Below are 20,587 nucleotides of genomic sequence, written 5' to 3' on the forward strand. Positions count from 1 at the left end.
CCCAGCGGCCCTTCCTCTTTACCACAAGTACTTTATACCCTTGGCAGTGGTAAGCTGCCACCAGGAGGCTGACTGTATGTGGGTCCTGTGGGCCCCCCTAGAGCATCATCACCAAACCTGGTGGGGGAAGGGCTTGTAGAAACGCTTGACCAGAAAGGAATAAATCTCTGTGTTTGGCAGTTGTGAGAAGTCACTTGACAGGCAGGAGTGACGACCACCAATGGAGGCTCGTGACCTGCAGAGCAGGGACAAGTAAGGGGCTGCCTTGGGGACATTGGCTCTTGTCTTGGGCTCTCTGAAATACAATCCTGATGGCATCTGAAACAAGCGGCTCCTTGCCCACCTGGTCCCAGGCCAGATTTCCCCCTCTTCATCTCCATCAGGAAACTGCTCAGGTCTGTTCAGCTCTTAGAGTTGAGAAGATTTAAATACTCATGGCACAAGACAGTGCCAAGCTGGAGTCAGCAACAAAGAGCAGTGACAGTGAAAGCCTTCCTACATGGGAGTTTCTAATCTCATTTGTGACAGCGGCAAACCACCCACGATGAAGCCTCCGGTCGACCTGTGCACCCACAATGGCCAGCACCCAGGGACCAAGTACACACAATGGCCAGCACCCAGGGACCAAGTACACACAATGGCCAGCAACCAAACCAGGGACCAAGCACCCACAATGGCCTGTTGTGGATATCGCAAAGATATGTTGCTTTGGAAAAGAGTCTCTGCTTTTGTTTCCACAGAAAGCCAGAGGCTGTGGATTTGTTCCAGATTAAGATACATCAGATTTGACAAGCCAAGACCACCTGAAAGGTTTCCAATGACACCATGGCCCAGATGACCCGACATCCAGAATGGTTTCAAGGCAACTGGCTCAGAGGTTTACCCTCACGGACTACTCCATAATCCTAAAATTTTCTTTGTGTCCCCATAAGATACAGCGCCCCCCTCCAGCAGGAAGTAGTAAGAAAAACTACGCCCAAATTCCCAGCTGGCTTTGGAGATGGAATTGGCTCACTCCTTCTCTAAACCCAAGCACATTGTTAAAAGAAAAGGTTAAGAGCTTCTTATGTCCCAAATCAAAAGAGCCCTCTGGAGTGGGACAGAGAAAAACCAATATTTTATTTAAAACAGGTTAATTATAAATACAATCTCTTTCTAAAACAGAAAAGGAGATATGATGTAGATATAATAGGATAAAAAGATAGATTAAAAAACTTACTTCTAAAGAACTACAACTTGTTTAAATGTTTTACATTGGTATAGATTCTAGTCTATTGATACAAACTTAAAGTTAATTTTGTTATACTGTATTTATATTTCTACTTATGTTTAAGGTATTATGTTTGTATAGCTCATTTTAAATTAAAACAGATAATTAAAAATAGATTAATAATCTATGATAATCATACTCGTAGCCATGTTAGTTAAGTCTTCTAGATATACATAGAGATATTTCAGATAGATAGGTAATCTTCAAATACTTCAAAGACCTACAAAATATAACATTTAAAATACTTTTAAAATTTAGACTTTCTGGACAGTGAGACATGTCTGCTCCTGGCAGCACCGATTTACTTCAGAGAGGAGGATGAGCATTAAAGACACTTCATATCTTATCTTCACCTTGGCAAAAATAGCCATTTGGGCAAGAAACTGTTCTTGCCTGGACTGCTTGGTCGACTAGACATGCAGGACCCATAGAAAGGTGACCACTAAACTTTTCTTGACAAAATGGTCCTTCAGGTTCCTGCTTCATAGAGGAAACTGCCAGACATTCTACAGGACACTGAGAGAAGCGACCAAGAGACTCTAGCCCTGTGGGCTGAAGACAAATGCCCCAACTTTACAAAGGAATATTAGGTGACTGTCTAGGCTTCCAGCTGTCTCTGTCTATCCTGCAAGACTCCCGAAAGTTGCTTGCATCCTTCTCCTGGTTCTCAGGTAATATTATATCCTTCTGAGGTCTTTGATATGGTTGAAGACTAAATAGTTATAATTTCCTCAGTTATGATAAAAGATAAGTTAGATATAAAAGCTTAGGCTCACAAATATAAGATAGATAGGATATCTTCTTTAATATTGTAACTGTAATTCTTGCTTGATAATTGTTTTGTTATCTGTAATTTTACTATGTAAAAGTTAAAACCTTCCTTTTTTAAAAAAAGGAAAAAAAGGGGGAAAGTGCTGTGGATATCGCTTTTTATAAATAAAATGCTTTTTTGTCCAGTGGCCAAAGTATAGGCAGGACAAGAGAGAAGAGAATTCTGGAAAGTGGGAGGCTGGAGGAGAAGAACACAACCAGCCACTGCCATGACAAGAAAGAGATAAGGTACTGGTAAGCCACGAGCCACATGGCAAAGTATAGATTAATAAAAATGCGCTAAATATAAAAATAAGAACTAGACAATGGTAGGCCTGAGCTAATGGCCAAGCAGTTTAAATAATATAAACATCTGTGTGTTTATTTTATAAGTGGGCTGTCTGACTGACAGGGCTTAGTGGGACCCAGGGAGAAAACTCTCCAACTACAATGGCCAGCACCCACAATGGCCTAAAAACCAGGGAGCAAGCACTAATCCTTAAGAAAGTGGGTCTCCCTTGAGGTGAGACCACAGGAGATATTTCAGGGAAAACATCTCCCGGTTACTATAACCACCTCTGGCTGACGTCACCGAGCCCTTTTGTTGGGTTTCAGACTGAGGAACCATGCTAGTCTCAAATCTTTAAGCAGCGCAGAGGAACCCTACAAGTACTCGGATGTGCAGACAATTGGCCAAACACAGCTGCTCAACCACAGGGCAACTAAATCTCAGGCAATGTTCCAGGAGAGTGAAATGCGTGTTACAGGATCATTCCAGACTGACTCTGTGTAAGTCACTGGCTTATTTCCCACCTAGCCTGAAGACATGGGAGGCACTGATTGATACCAAGAACAACACCATCTACATGCTCAGGTTCCATACAGTCACTTCCAACAGATGTGCCCTAGACACACAGGCCACAACTACTTGAGGGCAACATCATGACCTTTGCAAAGCTCAAAGCCAGCCCACAAACAACACATGGCCTGGTACATTTCACATGCTTCATACGATATCCATGGGATGGCAAGTATGTGTTCCTTACTTCTACTACCTCCCCTCCACATGGGCCTCAAAGTCCTCTCACTGGGGAGTCAGTCTACATGGGTTACCAGAGCTGGATGCTGCAGCAGGCGGGCTGGCTCCTGCCCCAGAGAAGTCCAGAAAAGCTGCACGATTCTCATGGCAGACTACCCACTTAGGCAACTTTAAGTATGGTTAGACAGCCAAGGCCTCCTGAGAGCCAGCATGCTTCCTCCTGAATTACTGGTGTATTTGTCTTTTTTTGTCTTCTTTTTATAACGTTCTACACCTACTCTCTACCAACAGAACAACACAAACCCTATAAAACAGAGAAAAAGTGTAACATGAACTGGAAGGGGCCTGTCCTGAGAACCTGCTGAGTGCCAGCATCAAGGCTGCATTTTCCCGAGGCCATTTCTGACTAACCCAGGAGTCTGGTGAAGCAAACAGCATCCGTTTCACAAAAGATGCCACCGACACAAAAGAGGCTGAGCAACTTGACCACTCAGGTAAGCCATGACGCCAGGACTAAGTCCTGAACCTGTTTGCCTCCACGACATGTCTTCCTGTAATCCAGTCAGAGGCACACAAGGAATTTTACTATCTGGTGAAATAATCAGCTTTCAAGGTACAATTATTGTAAAATAGCATTTATAGACTATAAAATAAATTTATATTCTCTTTCAACCTAAGAAAGAAAACTGTAACTATTGCAGGCTTGGTAACAATATCACTAAAAAGTCTTACTAATTCCCCCCACTGATGTTCTGATACACGTTAACAGTCCCTATGAAATTAACCTTAGTGTTCCATTTGATAGAGGAAGAAAACTGAAACTTCCAGAGTGTTGTGTAAGTTTTCTCTGAGATTAACACATTCCATCCTGCAGGAGGCCCCTTAAGCAGGAAGGTCAACAAGGCCAAAGAGCCTCAGGAAGTCCCTGAAACTGACCAGGTTCTCTAGACCCTTCCCTGCCAGAGTGAGCAGTAAAAGCCAAGAGTCCCTCCTCAGTGGCAGCCAAGTCAAGCTGCAAGTGTGACTCTCTGACAAGCTGAGCTGCAAAAGAAGACTCTGAGACCAGGCCAGCTGCCTGGAAGAAGCAGAAACCAGCTGAGCTGCCTGAAGGGGCTCAGACCACAGTTGGCACCGGGAAAGGGCACTCTCCAGTCTGCTGAACTGTCTGCTGGCTGTGCAGTGGGCTCCAGGTTTCTAACTCTGTGAGCTGTCACTCATGCTAGGGTGGGCTTTGGTGATGCCATCTGTCTTTGAGTTATTTCTACTCCTGTAGGTAACCCTCACCCATATCCCTGTAAGTGACTCCAATAAAACGCATGGGTTCACCAAGTTGGACTCTGGTGTTATCTGTACTTTAGTCTTTCATGGGGTCCCTATCTGGGATGAGTAGACGTGTGTGTTGCATCTCCCCAGGAAAAGTTTGGTCACACAACACAGAAATTAATTAGAATAACAGGTCTACAGTCATACGGCTTCAAGCAAACATCATTATGGCAATCGTCAAAATACTTGTCAGGGCTAGCGAGCAGATGGCTCTGTTGGCAAAGTGCTCACCATGCAAGCATGAGGACCTGAGTTCGGATCCCCAGCACCTACCTGCCTGGGGAGGTGGGGACAGGAGTGGACTCACTGGTTAGCTAGTCTAGCCTGCTTGACAAGCTCCAGGTTCCATGAGAGAACCTGCTTCTGAGGGGAAAAAGAAAAGTGATTAAGTAAGACACCCTGATATTGAGCTCTGGCCAACACACACACACACACACACACACACACACACACACACACAATTACTTGTCAAACCAGACACTAACCCTGTTAGTGACTACTATGGGATGTTCTGTATGTCAAATGTGTTGATCTGATTGGTTAAAATAAATAAAGTGCTGATTGGCCAGTAGCCAGGCAGGAAGGATAGTATAGGTGGGACAAGAGAGGAGAATTCTGAGAGGTGGAAGGCTGGGGCGGACAGACACTGCCAGCCGCTGCCATGGCAAGAAGGATGTAAGGTAATGGTAAGCCACAAGTCACGTGCCAAAGTATAGATTTATAGAAATGGGTTAATTTAAGATAGAAGAAGTAGATAACAAGCCTGCCACGGCCATACAGTTTGTAAACAATATAAGTCTCCGTGTGCTTTCTTGGTTGGTTCTGAGTGACTGTGGGACTGGAGGGTGAGAGAGATTTGTCCTGACTGTGGGCCAGGCAGGAAAAATCTAACTACAAGCGACATGGGTCAAAGGCAGGACAGGACCAATTAAACACTGCATTTCTAGGGCAGGTGTCTTAGTTAGGGTTTCTATTGCCGTGAAAAGACACCATGACCATGGCAACTCTTAAAAAGGAAACACACTTAATTGGGGTGGCTTACAGTTTTAGGCTCGGTTCTATGAACCAAAAGTCCTTACAAATTCATTATCACATACCTGTGGCTGCAGAGTAGGGATGCAGAATTCTCCACAGTTTGGATAAAACGCAGAGGCTGCCAGAAATGCCCTCCATCAGTGACCAAAGTCACAGACACAATACTTGGCTTCTAGGGTGAGTGACTCTGGACCCTGCCCCCAATGCCTCTGCACCTCTGTCATGGACTGCAACTACCATTGAGGACACCATGCAGGGCACCATTCCTCACTAACACTGCCCGCTGTTGACTCAACTTTGTACCTAGTTCCAAGCCTTAGACAACACAGTGAACAAACAAACCCGTTATCAAAACCCGTGTCCATCTCCCAGAGCATCCCATCTGATCCCAACGGCGTTGTGGGGAAGTGTGCTGTCCTAACGCCAGCAGTAAGTACAGTGAAAGCTGACATGTGACTTGAAACCACTCACTCACATGACCTTAACCCAGGAAGGTATGGTATGATAGAGTCTGGGGCAACGGTCTGAAATAACACTGAGCTGGCAATGGCCAGACTCTGGTGCCCGTGAGCCAACTGGAAGCTGAAAGTTATTTCTTAACCTCCCCCACCCATCTCCTCATCGGCAGAACTGGGATGACAGAGGTGTTGGAAGGAGTATATGAGTGAATGTAAGTCCTTACAACATGGTGGTGTATCGCAAACCAATAAATACTGCCTGTTGTAGACTCCCCCTTCCTTCTGTCAGGGCCCAGGCACAGCCCACTGAGGTACGCCACATCTGACCGTGAAGCCACACAGCTTCCAACTGACTGGCTGCTCACACACAGTTAAACCTCTTGGAGACTTGCAGCTATTTGAACAAGCACACAGATAAACCTCTTAACCTACAAATACCCAAAGAACCGAGAGAGGATTTGGCATGTCATAAACACAGAAATCAAATGTATATGACTGTCTGTTTTATCATTTACTACCAACAAACCAATTTGTTATAAGAAATGTGTATCTGTTTCCTCTGAATGGAAACATTCCTTCCTGGAAAGAGAGAAGCTGGGACTCCTGAAACTCACAAAAACTTACAAGACTCAGAGGCTCAAAACCCCTGTTAGACTCACAAGGCCGTTCTCTCTGAAGTTATCCAGCAGTAAATAACTGGCTGGGGAGAGGAGACGCTTTCATGAAGCAGCCGCTGCGGGACAGTGACGCAGCTTTCATCATCCACACTACGATGGGGCTTTTGGGTGATGCACCCATGCTCTGATGAGAAGCCCAATGCTTGCTCCTGTGAGAAAACCCATTAAACTCATTGGTTGGCCAAGCTGAACTTGGGTGGGATCATTTCTTTGATCTGCCACTGCTTTGCATCTGGGGTAAACAGAGAGACTCGTTAGGAATGCCATCCTCTAGGCACGAGATTCCCATCGCAATTGTGAACTTATAGCATTCGTGCACAAGACTGGACAAGTCAACAGGAAGTCACAGACTGGGGAGGGGCTGATGGGGCCCTGCCCATCTGTGCTGAACTATTGGCTACTGATGGACTGTGGAAGACAAGGAGGCATTAACATCAGTGTGTATTCACTGGTGAGACCACAGGCTCCACTGCGTAATTCCACGTCCATGGGCACTCAGATGGTTCGTGGTTTAACTCAGTGCATCACAAAAGAAAGTGAAAAGACATGAACATGAGAGAGGCAACTGGAGGGGGAGTGGGGGCGCTGGAAATGGGGGGGAAGGAGATAAGAGAGAGTAGGGAAGATGAGAACGACCGAGTGTAAAATGCACATGTATGAAACGGTCAAAGACCAAACTTAATTAAACAACAAAGTAGACTCCCTAGGGAAAGTATGACCCAGGAAGTTAAGTTATCCAAACTTACACTCATAAGCTCTGCCCACACATGGTTCCATTTGCAACAGAGAGAAATGGAAATAAAGATGAAGTATCAAATCATAACTTCAGGAGGTTACCCAAGTGCACCCTGCTCTTCTGAGCCCGCCCACAGGTGGTTCCCACAGTGGGAGTGCCACATCATCTGATGGGGTGAGCTCACTCTTACAGTTCTCAGGGATTTCTTGGGCTCTTGCCTGTTCATTGTGTACAATACAAGTAACACACAACATCTGTGTGGATTTCTGTTATTAGGAAGGCTTCTGGCAACCAGCAGGCTATGAGTTAAGCTTTGTAAGACTCAAACACACCAGGAGCTGGGGTATAACTAAGTGGTAATGGATGTACTTAGTATTCGTGTGGCCCTGGGTTGAATCTTCAGGACCAAAAGAGTGTGTGTGTGTGTGTGTGTGTGTGTGTGTGTGTGTGTGTGTGTGTGTGATGGCTCTGTGGTTTAGAGTGCTTGTTCTTGTAAAGGACCTGATTTGGTTCCCAGCTGCCTCCACCATTACTGCCACATGAATTACAGATCATTTATCAAGGGCGACTGTAGTCTAAATACAGTTTACCCACCAAACTTTGTGTTCAACTCCGGTCCAAGTGGGGTGGTATAGGAAGGGGAAGACTAGAGGATTATGGGAATGGATGCATTAGACAAAAGTCTTCTTCAGGAGGGGGGGTCCATCACCACAGAAGAGGCTGCTATGAAATGAGTGTGGCTCTCTCTTGCTCCTCTCCTGTGTGAATCCACCTTCTCTCCCACTCTCTACTATGGGTTGAAGCAGCACAACACCTTCACCAGGTCTGGCTGCCTGACCTGGGACATTCCAACAGAGAGAATCACGAGTTAAGCAGGCCAGTTTTCTTTACAAATAGTGCTGGGCATTATTACAACAACAGAAAACGTATGGAGACGGTGGTCTCCCAGTAGCTAACCCGCTCATTCTTTACTGTCATACTTCATGTGGAGGTGGGACAGGGTGGGCCTTACACAATGGCTGCAAAGTCAGTACACAAGGAAAAGCCTACTGGTAAGAGAAGGCTAAAAAACCCCACAGGAGCCCAACAAAATGTGGCCCCTGGTGCAGGATCACAGGCGCTCATTTCTGAAGATGGCCTACTCCAGCTCACTACAGTACTAAAAGGCACATCCATGGGTGGAGATTTTAGATGCTAATGGGACATGCAATGCATAAAACCGTATGTAGAACTACATATAATGGAGCATGCATGAGAAAAACTGCACAGTGTAAGTGGCCCAAATAGTCCGTGCTATGCAAAAGACCCCAGAAGCCCAGGCTGTGTGACACAAAGGTCCCCACAGTGCAGCCATTGGAGCTGCTAAGCTTTTTATTTGCTCTGGAAAGACTGCTTCCTTGGAAGTAAGTATGTTCATATTAACATATGTTCTTACTTTGCTTGTCCTAGGACACAAGAACTTTCCAGAAGTGCCATTGACCCCAACATCTACCAATATCAATGTCTGTGTAGATGAAATGGACAACTAGAGTTTCCACTCTGAAGCTGCAAATGTCTCCTGTGTCTCCTTTTGGCCCTGTGAATTGACAGTTTAATAAAGGTTTCCTTCAAGGACCTGCTTCCAGTATTCTCCTGGCTCTACACCCCTTCCTTCTGAAATGTCAGTTATTCCTATAATTCCAACCATACCTGAAACCAACATCTTCTGTCCTAAGCTGTCACCATCTCAATCCTCAAACCAGCTCTCTTTGGCGTTATTGGTATCACTGTTGTGCGGAGCAGAGTTTTCTGACAGTATTTCTTCCTTGGCCCCATCTTTAATTTGCTCGCCTTTAAAAAAAGTGTACATGCTTACAAATGTATCACAATTTGAAGTGTGTGTGTGTGTGTGTGTGTGTGTGTGCGCGCGCGCGCGCGCGCGCGCACACTGTGCATACATGTAAAGGCCCTAGGCTGACATGGGGTGGATTCCTTGACTGCGCTCCACTTTTTATACTGACTCTGGGTCTCTTGCTGAACCTGGAGCTCACCCTTCGGGCTGACCTGGCTAACCAGCTTGCTGGTGGAACTGCTAGAACTAACTACAGGTGAGCTGTCTCACCTGGATTTTGTGTGAGTTCTAGGGATCCAAACTTTGGTCACGACACTTGAGCAGCGAGCACCTTACCCACTGAGGCATCTCTCCAGTCTGGTCATCTTTAACTTTTGTTCAACAGTTTCGTTCATTACTAAGACGCCAGTTCAAATGCTAGCCTCTCCACGAAGTCTCTCCCCAATATCTTTTATTTTAAAATCTGACAGCAAGGTTTTTACTGCTCATCTTACACTACTTTACACCAGATGGGTTTTTAATCTGTCTGCTTTCATATTTAAAAGCTCTTAGTGACAGAAATCGACACGATCTTTTACTTGAGGCAAACTGTTCAAGCTCAAATACTTCAGATCAGAGTAACCTTAACCCACACCCTTTCCCAGTCTCCTCCTCCCCCTCCCCCCCACTCAAAATCCATACCCATGTTTTCACTGCCAGACATGTTCTTTCCCCTACTGCTGTTAGGAACTCCAGCTCATCCTTCATAGCCCAACACAGAGGCTGCCCCTCCTTTAATGAAGCCTCTCCCTATGCCTAGAGGAAGAAGTCGCTTCCCTGTGCCTCTTCTGATGTACAGACGCAACAGATCATCTACAGGACGAAAAATCGGAGCAGAGCACTGAGCCAATGAGCCAACATCTCTCAGTGGCCACTCTGTTACATGATGGTACCACCAACCCCAGAATTTGAACAGGAAACGACAAGGAATAGATTGTAGGTTGTTTGGGGGTTTTTGTTTATTTGTTTGTTTGCTTTTTCACTCATACTTTCAAAATTTGGTCAATAAACAGCCAAAGTCAGGAGAAACGCCAGCTGTGAAGGATGATAAACTAAAATTTGAGGAGCTGGGCAACAATACCTTTCAATTACGAACTCAAGATAATGTCGTGGGGATTCTCTGAGGGTTATGGCATCATCGACTTCAAGTTCTGAAGTTATTGTCACTGCAAATGCAACCCTAAGGTAGAATGGATACACCCCTATCCAGAGGACAACCGGAATTTCCAGTAATTGTAAGTTGTAGATATGTAGAGCTGTAAGTACCATCTGTCTTCACATACGCACACACACACACACACACACACACACATACACTCACACACACACTCACATACACTCACACACACACACACACACACACACACACACACACACTTTAACCTTTTCTTTATCATTAGAAGGTACAGTCTATATGTCATATCATATTTTAAGTGTCTAAAAGTTCTTTCTTGGAGAGTCTTCTTTAAGAAGTGTACACCATATTCCCAGTGCTGCGACTTTCTTTCTCAATGCCTCTGTCTCTTAACCCTTGCATTTAAAATCTATATTTAAATGTCTTCATAAACTAAAACTCTGTTCCAAAGAATAAAAATAAAAATTTCCTTGGGCCCAGGATACAGCCAGCAGTAGACCCCACGCTCAGCATGTTGGAAGACCTTGGTGGATTCAGCCTCAGAACCCTGTCTCACTCTCCATCAAAAAGAAAAACAAAACAATTCTTCTTATTATTTTTATTTATGTGTGTGTCTGCCTGCTTGTCTGTATGTGCACCACATGTATTCAGGTGTCTGCAGAAGCCAGAAGATGGTGTGGGAGCTAGGGTTATAGATGGTTATGAACCACTGGATGTGGGTGCTGGTAACCAAACCTCAGTCCTATGCAAGAGCACCAAGTTCTCTTAGCCACTGACCCATCTCTCCAGGCCCCCAAAAACATTTAAAAAGAACTGCAACATAACGCTAAGCTATCAAAACTCCCTTGTGTCAGCGCATCCTGGACAGCGTGGGCAGGGAGTTGGCGCATCCTGGACAGCATGGGCAGGAGTTGGTAGCTGTCTTAGGATTACACATTCCTACCTTTATTTCTTCCTCAGCAGACAATGGGTTCCTCCAGAGCAACCGCCATACCTTACCTGCCACCCAGCCTAGGCCCACCCAGCACAGGACACTTCCGAAAAACCACAGCAACACAGGGACGATACATCTGCTTTCCAAAAGCCTCAATTTGTAAATTATTGTAGAAATGAGCGTTTAAGAAACCACAACTGCTTTTTGTTACTAGAAACCCTTTACCTCAAACCTTATGACACTTTCAAGTGTTTTAGAATTGTGAGAAATCACATCATTAGCTTGAGAAGAAGAAGAAATGAGTTAGGACAGAAGCTACTTTGGTGGGCAGAGGGTGGTCTTCCCCCACCAGTGGCTGGAACGTCGGTTGAAAGGGAAACACTGGGGCAAGCAGCGTGTGCTGCCTAAAGAGAAACCCATGTTCTCTGCCCTTTGACCGCCACGCCTGTGATTCCCAAGTGGACCGTGTTTAGCTCACTCTAGTACAGTCGGTCAATGTGTCATGTTTATCAAAGGGACCCTGCTGTTTGTGCCTGTCTGTCTGGGACACTGACCCAGCGATTCCTGCCATCACCCAGAGGACTGAGCATCTGAGTTTCTTCACTACCATAAGGTTAGAGACCAGCAAAGCTTTGACTGATGGGGTATTATTAGTCACAGCTGGTGGCCCATGACACCAGTGCCTTTCAAAGGTTTTTACCCACGAGCCCTTCTCCACAGAAAAGCATACAACTGACCAGTAAACAAAACAAAGGTCAGAGAGAAGGAGATTCCACTCGGGGACTCATGGCTGCTAAGTCCATCCGAGAGCACTCGGTAAAATCCTTAACTGTCACATCCATTAGAATATCCATTGCTGAGCGCACTGCAGACCCAAATTTTTAAACTTGTGTGTCTAATTTAGAGGGTCCCCAGAGGGCAGGAAGCTAGAAGGGGTCCAAGAGAGAAGAGAGGGAAAGAGGCCTTAAGGAAAGGAAGACATGTGATATAAAAGTAGAGGTGGGGGAAATACTGGGGGCTGGTAGGTGAGGTGGGGGTGGAGCAGGGAGAAGAGAGAATGGAGAGGCAGGAGGAGGGTTAACCAAAAAACTAAGGATGTATGAAGAAGCCTTACAGAAATGCACTCTTTTGTAAACTACTTAAAACATTTTTAAAGAAGTTTTTTTTATTTTTTTATTTATTATGTACACAGAAGAGGGTACCAGATCTCATTACAGATGGTTGTTAGCCACCATATGGTTTCTGGGAATTGAATTCAGGACCTCTGGAAGAGCAGTCAGTGCTCTTAACCTCTGAGCCATCTCTCCAGCCCTTAAAGAAGTTTTTAAACAGAGGTATCCTGCATGGGTGGACAATACTTCCCCCAAAAGACATTGGTTATTAAATGAAACTCAGGGCCAGGTGTGGGATACTGCCTTACAAGCGACAGTCAGAGAGGCCACAGAGGTTACTGTCGCTGAGGACACAGCATACTTTGGTTGTAAGACAGGGAGAGATCAAGCTGAAAGTGACCTGAAATCTTCCTACCTGTTGGCTAATTTTCACAGGACCAGAAGGTGTGGTGCAGGCTTCTAGGGGAGGAAAGTCATCAGTGGGCTTCCTCAGTGGTAGACCTGCATGCTACAATACAGACCCACCTGACAAGATGTGTTGCCCGGACCAATTGTGGAATGACTACTATAGGATAAACAACTGCTTTATGATTTGATTTGAGACCTGCTGTGCATGAGGGAACTCATGCCCGGTACTGTAAACTTGGTCAAAAGCCTATGGCAGGTCACAGGCCCTAGGGGAGGGTCTACTATTGCTCTGCTAAATGGACATGTTGTCAACGTCCTTCTAAATGTGGTGTTCATGCACACAGATTAGGGCTGCTCCCAACCTCCCCTCTCAGTTACTACAGACTGATAAATGGTGCTAAGTGTAAGCACTGTTAAGAGTTCAACCCTAGGGCTGGAGAGATGGCTCAGTGGTTAAGAGCACTGGCTGCTCTTCCAGAGGTCCTGAGTTCAATTCCCAGCAACCACATGGTGGCTCACAACCATCTGTGATGAGATCTGGTGCTCTCTTCTGGCCTGCGGGGACACATGCAGGCAGAACACTGTATACATAATAAATAAAAATAAATCTTAGAAAAAAAAAGAGTTCAACTCTAAATAGGACATTTATATTGCCCCCCCCTACACACACACACACACACACACACACACACACACACACACACACACACACGGCTTGAGGAACATGGGGGTGGTGGGGGAAGAACATGAGAGCCAGAGGAAAGGGAGGAATGGTGTTTTGTGGACATGGCTCAGCCACTGCATTCATGAGCTTACATCAGCTATGATTTTCTGCACAAGATCAAGCCAGAAAACATTCCAGCATGGTTGAGTGATGAACTCATGAGGTTCTGTACCCCTGGCTGAGGAGCTATTGGCAATTGATGGCAACTGGGGAAGTGAGAGGCATTTTTCTTCAGGAGTGTGGTTGATGGCAGGTTGCCCAAGCTTGGTAGGATGGTCTCACACCCATGTGCACACAAGCAGCACTGAATGTATTTAGAAGCTATTCAAAGAGAAGAGATTGTAAAGGTAGGAGATGGAACTGGGGTAGAGAGGACCAACACAGATTGTATACATGTATGACATTATCAAATAATAAACGATAATTAAAAATAATAGCTATGCATTCAACAAAACTGTAGGCAAAAATGGAGAATTCTTATGTATTGTTGATGGAATACAAAATAATATCACAGAAATCCCTCAAGAACTTGAACAGTATAATGTGTAAACAGCAATTTTATTTGGGATTAAAAACAAATAAAACTACCAGATCTTCCTCAGGAGGTAGTTTAAGGCTTCTCTTGATAGTTCAAGAATAATTACATTCATGAGGGGTGGTACTTAGAAAAAAATTTCAGGTAGCAGGAAAGATGGCCAGCAGGTAGTGGAGCTTGTTGCCAGACCTGATAATCTGAGTTCAAATTTCCAGGCCCCATATGGTGAAAAGAGAGAGCTGACTCCTGCTACAGGTTTTTTCTGACCTCAGTATGCATTCCCTGACAAGTGCACATGTACATATGTAGCGCACATACACACACACACACACACACACACACACACACAAACAAACAAACAAACAAACAGATGTAAGAAAGCTACTTTTAAAAAAGGAAGAATTGTGGTATCTTGGGTGCAAGCATAGAAGAGCACCCAGGCTTCCTGGGTTATATAATGGCACCACCTAGGACTCCTAACTGTCTGCAAAGGAAGGAGCTGGGAATGCAGAGTGAATCACAGGAGAAGAGAGGCCATTTTGGGTTTGGGTCCCCCCCCCCTATTATTTATTCAGTGTTGTAATAAACAAGGCTTTTCTTGGTTCTTTAAGTGTGTGTTGTTTAAACCATTGAGAACTCTTGTCTTATATTACAGTAGCCTATACATTCACTGTAAGACACTAAGGCAAACAGTCTAGAAAGCACACACACACACACACACACACACACACACACACACACATTTGAAGACTATGTCCTCAGTTCTATGACTTTCCCGGGCCCGGTGGAAGGCAGGCTCAGCCAAAGAGGAAATATTTTTAGACAAGGGTGCTTCAGAGCTGTAAAAATAGGCCCAGTGAATAGCACACTTGTCAAAGCCCCCAGCACTCTGGCCAAAGGACCAAGCAACTGTGCCAGGCAGAAGCACACTGGGTTTATGCATTTTTGCAAATGCACCATAAAGTTTGAATCAGGTTCCCTGGAGCATAAATAACTTACATGGTAAATCCAAGAGAGTAGCATCAGCTGGTGCAATCCCTGGTCTCGCCACACCCGCAGTACATCACTAGCGAATGTCTTGGGACCCTACACCAGGAGGACTGTACTTCATCAACATCACAGTCTATCCCCAAACTATCAGCTGTGTAGTTCCAGTAGAGCTGAGGTAAGCATGTGTGCCTTAGGCACATCAGCTGGGGAGACCGAAAGGGAGAGGAGAAAATGGAAAACCCGAGCAAGGGACAAGTGACAGGTAAAATAGGATGTCACCATCACACAGAAAAACCAAAATCTGACAGTCCAACTTTTACACCCTCTAGGAATGGCGGTACTTCCAAAACCACTCCAGGTCAGAAGACGAATATGCCATAGGGCTGTGCTTCAACGTCTACCAGAGAACCACCTAATAAAGAGCTAAGGAACCCGGGAAAGCAGGGAGAAGTTTATGACAAACAAATGGCGTGCCCTTGAGTAGAAAAAACTGCTGGTGTGCTGAGCATGATGGTGCATTTCTTCAATCCCAGCATTTGGCTGGAAAGGGAAGTGGATTTCTGTCAGTGCAAGGCCAGTCTAGTCTATATGGTCCATTCTAGGCCAGCTAGAGCTACATAGGGGAACCAGGAAGGAAGGAAGGACAGAACAGTTGGGAATAAAAATACGGCCTCCACAAGGAACATTTGAAAGGAGAGCTCACAGTCTAGGAACTATGCCAGTCTCCTATGATGCTAAAATGTCTAAGTTTCTCCATTTATTTTTTCAAGGATACTTTTAACTCACTGTAACAACAGACGTTACTAAGGCTAACAAGTACACGGAGCTCTGATTACCATTCCATTAAACACCAGAAAAGTCAGAGGTGAGGACAGTGAGAGGAGGTGGGAACGAATTCAGTGGCTAGGGAGAAGCTTTCCAGTCTGTCTGAGCATCTACCCACTTACTGAGCATTGTGCAAGGACAAAAGAATCCAGCAAATGTTCACTTATAGCTGAGCATGCTCCCCCTGCAACCAGTTCAATAGTTTAAAGAACTCTAAGTAAGTGTACAGTGTTGGTTTTAGTGTGTGTGTGTGTGTGTGTGTGTGTGTGTGTGTGTGTGTGTGTGTGTGTGTTATAGCATACATATAAAGATCAGAGGGTAATTTTGGGGAGTTGGTTCTCTCCTACCACGAGACAACGTCTCTCCTGCTGCCTCTGCCACACTACACATTCCAGGCTAGCTGGTCCTCCAGCTTCCAGGTAACCCCCCTGTCTTCACTTCCCACCTCACATCACAGGCGCACAGCTTCATCACTGAGCTACTGGCCAGCCCATCTTGACTTTCTGAAAAGGACATACATTTTCAAGCGCACACACACACACACACACACACACACACACACAAGCACACAAACCACACCAGTTCAAGGGCTTTGGTAAGATGAATTCCTAATCTTCACAAGCTCAAACTCCGCCACCCACCACCCACCAAGGTATAAGACACTAAACACATTGAGCCAGAAAGCCTCTCAAAGACCATTCCCAGGCAGCCCAGTGATTTAATGAAAGGTGTGAGCCTTCTGGACTCTTCATATGAGAACAGCATAAGCGGAGCTTAGGAAGGACTCCTCCATCAACCTGAGAAACACAGAGCCTTCGGCTTCCTCCTTCCTTCTTTACAAAGCGGAAAGCAATCTGTCTCCGCCCAAAGTTCATTTAATGCCACAGGCCTCTTTGCCAGGCTGAGCAGCTGGCTGAGGATAAATGGACAGTCAGAATCAAGTGAGAAGTACCTAACAGGCAAACACATAAAACAAGTCAATGTACTTAAACATTAACCTGCAGTCTAAGAGGGTCATTTTTTCTTAATTTAAAATAAACAAAAGAATGACAAGCAATGTAGACACTCTTAGAAAGTACACATGCACTAATGGCCTATGCTCTGGCCAAATGTAACTAACTCAGCCAGAAATCACTTAACTGTTTGGTAAATGCATTGGGCGCATACAAAATCTATTTACACCTTTTTTCCATGTCATTCAGCACAAACTGGAACATCAATTCGTTAAAACTGCCACTGGACTTAAACCACTTCCTATAGGATTTGAGAGAAATGGGGGCTAAATGTGACGGATGATGATAACCTAGATGCTAATTTGTGTTTGAACTTTTATGGCCTCGTTCAGGTGGAATAATGAAATTAAAGGCACTGTCCTGCTCAGCAGTCCCGGAGCAAACCGCAGTCAGCTGGTCTCTGCGTCAGGGATAAGCAAGATGGAACAGGAAGCAGGGATCAGTGCTCTCCACCTAAGCCCAACACACCTACCTCCACGTCAAGGATGAGGCTCACAGTGGACGCCAGGCTAAAAGGACAGCAGGACAAGATGACTGTAACAATGGCAATAATCACAAAGACAGTCTGACTTCTCTTAGGGCCCTATGGCTACGTGAGTGCTAATTCACTTATTCCTTTCCCATATTCCTACAAAGCCAACACTTGGCCTACTGTGGAGAAACGGAAGTGCAGAGAAAAAGCAGCTTCCTTCTGTTAGCACCACCATGCAGACCATCCAACTCCCTGTGCTCAACACATTAATAGTTAACCACTGGTGCTGGAGGCAAAAAAGATTGATTACCCTGTACCAGAAAACTGTCCGTTATGCATTTTTTTTTTTTCAAATAGAAGGGGATGGCATTACCTAGAACAGTTTGCTACAAGGCCAAATGTAAGAAATGGACCAGCTAAACGACTGCCAATATAGGAGAGACATTACACAGGAAAGCAGTCTCCCCTGAAGGACCAGAGCTGTCACCTAAAGTGACCTGGAGGAACTGCTTGCTGTTCCTTATGAATGCCACTGTGTACTTTGGGTCTTTGTTACTTTTTTATTCAAAAGATTTCCATATGGTCCCACTACTCCTGGTCCAGCTACTCGAGTATTTAATCCACAAGTCTACGATCCCTAGTCTTGTCAGTCACTTTCCTTCCACTCGTCAAAGTTCCAGCACCTTCCACTGAAGTTTAAGTGCTCCCTGTGTGGGTCCTCAGGCAGTACAACATACTTCTTTTGGTCAATGATGGACACAGCATCCACAGAACACAGCAACCTGCATTTGTACACAAGCTGTATGATGCTCTCTAATTCGTTTATAATCCACAACCGTTTCTGAATCCTTTCCTATATTGTCACTGGAGGCACAAAACCCTATTATCTTGTTGCTAAGACATTGCTTAAACATTTCTTTTTAAAAATACATTTTTAATGATTGGTTCATTCTTATTTTATGTGCATTGGTGTTTTGCTTGCATGTATGTCCATATGAAGGTGTTAGATCCCCTGGAGTTACAGACAGTTGTGAGCTGCCATGTGAGTGCTGGGAATTGAACCCATGTCCCCTGGAAGAGCAGCCAGTGCTCTTAGCCACTGAGCTATCTCTCTAATACCGCTTAAACATTTCTTAAGGGATACATTGTTTTATTGGACCTGGACAGCCAATCTCCTCCTCACAGCCTTGAGAAGTTTTGGAGGTTCACAGGGATATAGGTGTGGTGATATTGTGTCCCCCAATATATTGTGCACCTTAATAAACTTATCTGGGGTCAGAGAACAGAACAGCTACTAGATAGACACAGAGGCCAGAAAATGGTGGCACACACACCTTTAATCCTTGCATTCTGGAGGCAGAGATCCATCCAGATCTCTGTGAGTTCAATGCCACACTGGAAACAGACAGGCATGATGACACACACCTTTAATCCCAGAAAGTGATGGCAGGAAGCAGAAAAGTATATAAGGCCTGAGGACCAGGAACTAGAGCTGGTTAAGCTTTTAGGCTTTTAGAAGCAGTTAAGCTGAGATCCATTTGGATGAGGACGCTTCCAGTCTGAGAAAACAGGATCAGCTGAGAAGTTGGCGAGGTGAGGTTAGCTGTGGCCTGTTCTGTCTCTCTGATCTTTCAGCATTCATCCCAATACCTGGCTCCAGGTTTGTTTTTATTAATAAGACCTTTAAAGATCTGTGCTACATAGAGGTGCAGACTAGCTATCTATAGTTTCTCCAGTTTAGCTGTGTATTTTTTTTTTTTAAACACACAAACAGATTTTAGAAGAAAATACAATCAAGTTAACTAGCTAACATGTTTAAAGCAAGCATGAAGTATGCATTTGGTTGGGAAAACACTGACCTAAGGATACCCTCCCTAATTAAATATGATAAGCATACTGCCCTCCACTACCACAAAACTCAAGTTGCAAAGGCCTAAAATGGTAAGAATATAACAGTGAGGACATCATAGTTCTTCAATGTGTGTAGAAAGGAACTATTAACAGAAAAGAGTACTACATGAATTATAGTATCCAACTGCACAGTTGATCATGAACTGTGCCTCAGCTGGCAAAGTCCTACAGAAGCTGATTAGAGATTAGAGACTTCTCAGGGCCCTCTGCGTTTTTTATCTGTCTCCCACTCTCATGGGGTTGGGAGCTGGGCATGCACACAGATTTCTGCACCCAGGGCACTAGGTCAAAGGTCAAAGTTGCTTGGCACAGCCCGGGGCGGAGGCCCAGCAACTCCACAAATTCCCACTAGGTGACTTTCCAAATTGTTTCAAAAGTGAAGGCCAACGAAGGAAATATGGGGGAGGAGGCAGGACGCTTGGAAAGAAAACTGCCTAGATAAGAACCGTATAATTTTTTAAAAATCAAACTGATAAGGAAAATTAAAAGAAATAGCAGCCCAGGTCTTTGCAAGCAGATTCCTGTCTGCGCCCCGGAGTGAGCAAACACACTTAGCCACTCTGCACATAGAACTTTGCACAGCCTGCTCCAGCGTGCACGCGTGCACCAGAGCTCTCCACCGAGCCTTCCCCAGCCCGGGGCACCTGGTTCAGAAGCATGCACATAAGGATTGAGCCAAAAGCTCTGGATCTGGGACCATAGAGCGTGTGGCCCCCTTCTCGGCCGGTTTCGAACTACTTCCACAATACCCTGGGCGCGCGACCCCCTCACCTGCGCGATACCCGCGCCCATCAGCCCGCCGCCGATGACCGTTACATGCTTGATCAGGATCTTCTTGGCGGCGGCGGACGCGGAGGAGGAGGAAGAGGACATGGAGCGCACGAATTGCCTGGTCACGAACGCCATGGCGCAGCGAAGCAGTCGAAAACGCGCAGAGGGGACAGCGCGAGAGGCTCCAGAGTTTCGTGGGCGGGGGCCGGTGACGTAGGGGGCGGGGCCTAGTGCACGCCCCTCCCACCAGTTTGACAGACTTCAGGTCCTTGCTGGAGGGCGGAGCCAGAACCCCGGCAAGGATGGATTCCCGCAAGGCACAGGCAGAGCAAGAGGCCAATTGGGGTTGCCAACGCAACCTTGTAGACTGGAGGACTTGTGATCCTGATCATTGTTTAGGGTGAGAAAAGTAACACCGGAGAGAACACAGGAAAGGAACGCCTGGGAGTCGCCCAACCTTCGCCTGCCAATCGATGCGCTAGTGATACGGAATTGCTGTTGACTTGACTTCTAAATGTTCATCCGGACCTGACGCTCAC

General features: G+C 45.5%; 1 protein-coding gene across 1 annotated transcript in view; it reads right to left on the minus strand.

Annotated features, from left to right (window-relative positions):
* Hadh (hydroxyacyl-CoA dehydrogenase) overlaps nt 1–20,271 on the minus strand; it is a 42,163-nt gene extending 21,892 nt beyond the window's left edge. Inside the window, exon 1 of the mRNA XM_036191576.1 lies at nt 20,049–20,271. Within this exon, the coding sequence (XP_036047469.1) occupies nt 20,049–20,183 (135 nt within the window). The 5' untranslated portion in view covers nt 20,184–20,271. The remainder of the gene's footprint in view (nt 1–20,048) is intronic.
* Between the last annotated feature and the right edge of the window lie 316 nt (nt 20,272–20,587).

This window comes from Onychomys torridus, chromosome 6, assembly GCF_903995425.1.
Source record: "Onychomys torridus chromosome 6, mOncTor1.1, whole genome shotgun sequence".
Lineage (NCBI taxonomy): Eukaryota > Metazoa > Chordata > Mammalia > Rodentia > Cricetidae > Onychomys > Onychomys torridus.